The sequence below is a fragment of the Apis florea genome, unplaced genomic scaffold, assembly GCF_048593485.1.
Source record: "Apis florea isolate Af1SG1 unplaced genomic scaffold, ASM4859348v1 contig_3798_pilon, whole genome shotgun sequence".
Lineage (NCBI taxonomy): Eukaryota > Metazoa > Arthropoda > Insecta > Hymenoptera > Apidae > Apis > Apis florea.
The window spans coordinates 1,732,713-1,735,275 of NW_028256860.1; the positions used below are offsets into that span (position 1 = coordinate 1,732,713).

A 2,563-nucleotide genomic window follows, 5' to 3' on the forward strand; every position below is an offset into this window, starting at 1 on the left:
GATACAATACGTAGAAATAATGTAATACGAAGAAACATTGTTAATGTTATGAATAGTAAATTTTTTTCATAAACTGTTTATACTATTTCTTGGCATCGAGAGATAGTTTCGGACAATTTAATTATGACCGTGACCATTTTTATGATTGTAGGGCAAGGCAATGTTTCAATAACGAATAAGATGCATTTCACGTATTTGAAATATATTTAATGAGATTTTTAAAGATAATTTCGAATTATAAAATATATGAATGACTGATTTATTAAATCAAAGAAATTAAATATTATATGCTTTTTTTTTAAATTTAATTTGAAATTTATGTAATAAGTTTGTGATATCATGTTACATATTCTAATAGCATCATATTCTAATAATATTGCATATCTATATACCAATTTATTGATATTTTTTTGAACATATGTATAGTATAGTATTTCTTTTATTTTCCTAAAATGATGAAATATTACGTAAAAATATGATATTTTAAATTTTTCTAAATATATTTGAAATGATAATATAATAAATTAGTCAAAACATTTCAGGAAATACCTTTTTTTATTAACATTAAATATTTAATTATTTTATGTTTTTAAATATTTGAAAAGCAAACATAATTTTTTAGGAAATTTATATTTATTTCTATAAATCACGTGAACTTTGATACATCTGGAAATTGTGGAACATAAGAATATTTCCTTTCCGGTTCGATTGTTTTTGTCTTATTTATTTTCACAGGCAAAACAGTCATTATACTCGTAGTTAATTCTACAGGTCTCAATGATCCAAAGAAATCTGTGACTGGTACTTTATTAGGATCCCTTCTAAATAAATCTTTTCTTACTCCTACTGTTGATAAGCAATAATGCTTAGGACATACTTTGAGCTAAACAAAAAATTAAAGTATTAGTTTATTAATATAATAAATGCAATCTTAATTTAAAAATTATTTTCTATATAACTTACAAATTCTCCCAATGTTTTGGAACTAGATGGTTCTACTTTTTCTAAGAAATCCAATGCATAATATGTATATCTATCTATAATGTAAACGCCAATGGCAGGATCCAAATGATGCTACAAATAAAATAAAAGATATTGGTAATGATCAGATAGAATATGCATAGCAATAATCTTAAACTCACAGAAAGTGAATCTTCGCCCACTAGGCTAGATGCAACTGCAAGAATGTTTGGAGAATAAAATTTCTCATACATTGAACTTGCTTGACAAGTATCAACAATAAACAAAATTTCATGATATCTTCTTTTCTGCCACATTTGTTCTAATGCATCTGCAAGTTCTTTACTAGTAATTTCTTCAGAATCCTGGAATTTTAAGAATCCATTTCCACCATGACCAGTAAGATAAATTAAAATATTAGATCCTTCATCCGTTAATAGTTTTTTGGATCTTGGTGTTTCTGGTGCTAATCGTCCAGTTAATAATCTCACAAAATTTTCTACAGTAACTTCATATCCCCTATAATCTACTTCTACATCATCTCCATAAACATTAATATGTTGTCTGATATTATTGAACACTGTAGCTGGTCTGGGATTCCTTGGATTGCATGCCATATCATCTGCTATCATTAGAATAATTTGTGAATCTGGTATACCTAAGCGTTTAACACTCCTATAAATGGATAACACATTTGCTACATGTCGATAATTAAACCAAAATCGTGAAGTATCGACCAATACTGCCCAATTATTTGAATGACCTGTCTTAGCAAAATTTTCTGATATCTGAAAAGGTTAGATTTCATAAAGATGATAAAACATATAAGAATATTATAAAATTGAATTATAATATATTTATACAAACCTGCCAAGCATAATTTAAGTGAAAAATACAAAAAGTAATGATAAGTTTTAAATACATTCTGTTAATTGTGTATCACATGAATTATAAAAATTATTTTTGTTCTTTATATGCATTAACAATTTGCAATAATGAAATTTCTAAGATTAAAATAAAACATTAATCATTCTATTTGACTCATTTTCATTGTTAATTAATACTTAATTTTTTTATAACAGTAATCTTTATTATTGTTTTTAAACTGATCTAATGAACATAACCTCTAAAATACATATAGATAATTCAATTCATGTAGTATTAGCTATCAGATGTCTCTGCAATCGATATGATGTTGCCTTAATGTCAAACAAACATTAAAATAAAAATTGTGATATAAATAACAATCTAAACAATAAAAAAAAAAAGATTGGTATTGAAATTAAATTTTAATGCAACATCATAAATGAAGTGATAAAAAATCATACATTCTTATTATTTGTATTAACATTCTACTTCTTAAATTTAGTAAAAATATTAATCAAAATAAACTAAGCAACTTATATAATAAAATACAAGATCTAATATTTAATGTTTTAAATTATAAGAGTAATAAATCATGAGCAATGTAAAAGATTTATTTAGATTTATTATAATAGATGTATTATTCTTTTATTATTTTAATAATTTTTATATTGAATTAATTATAAAAATTTATTTATTATATTTTTAATTGTGGTAAGATCCATAAAAATCTAAAAAT

The 2,563-nt window shown here is 23.8% G+C and overlaps 1 protein-coding gene across 1 annotated transcript; it reads right to left on the minus strand.

The window, feature by feature from the left end:
- Positions 1-536: 536 nt before the first annotated feature.
- On the minus strand, positions 537-2,276 carry LOC147656312 (putative GPI-anchor transamidase). The gene is made up of 4 exons (XM_086915879.1): positions 1,828-2,276; positions 1,143-1,748; positions 964-1,074; positions 537-883 (listed from the first exon to the last, which is right to left on the minus strand). Exons 1-4 carry the CDS (start codon positions 1,882-1,884, stop codon positions 647-649), a joined length of 1,011 nt encoding a protein of 336 aa, XP_086772005.1. The 5' UTR covers positions 1,885-2,276; the 3' UTR covers positions 537-646.
- Between the last annotated feature and the right edge of the window lie 287 nt (positions 2,277-2,563).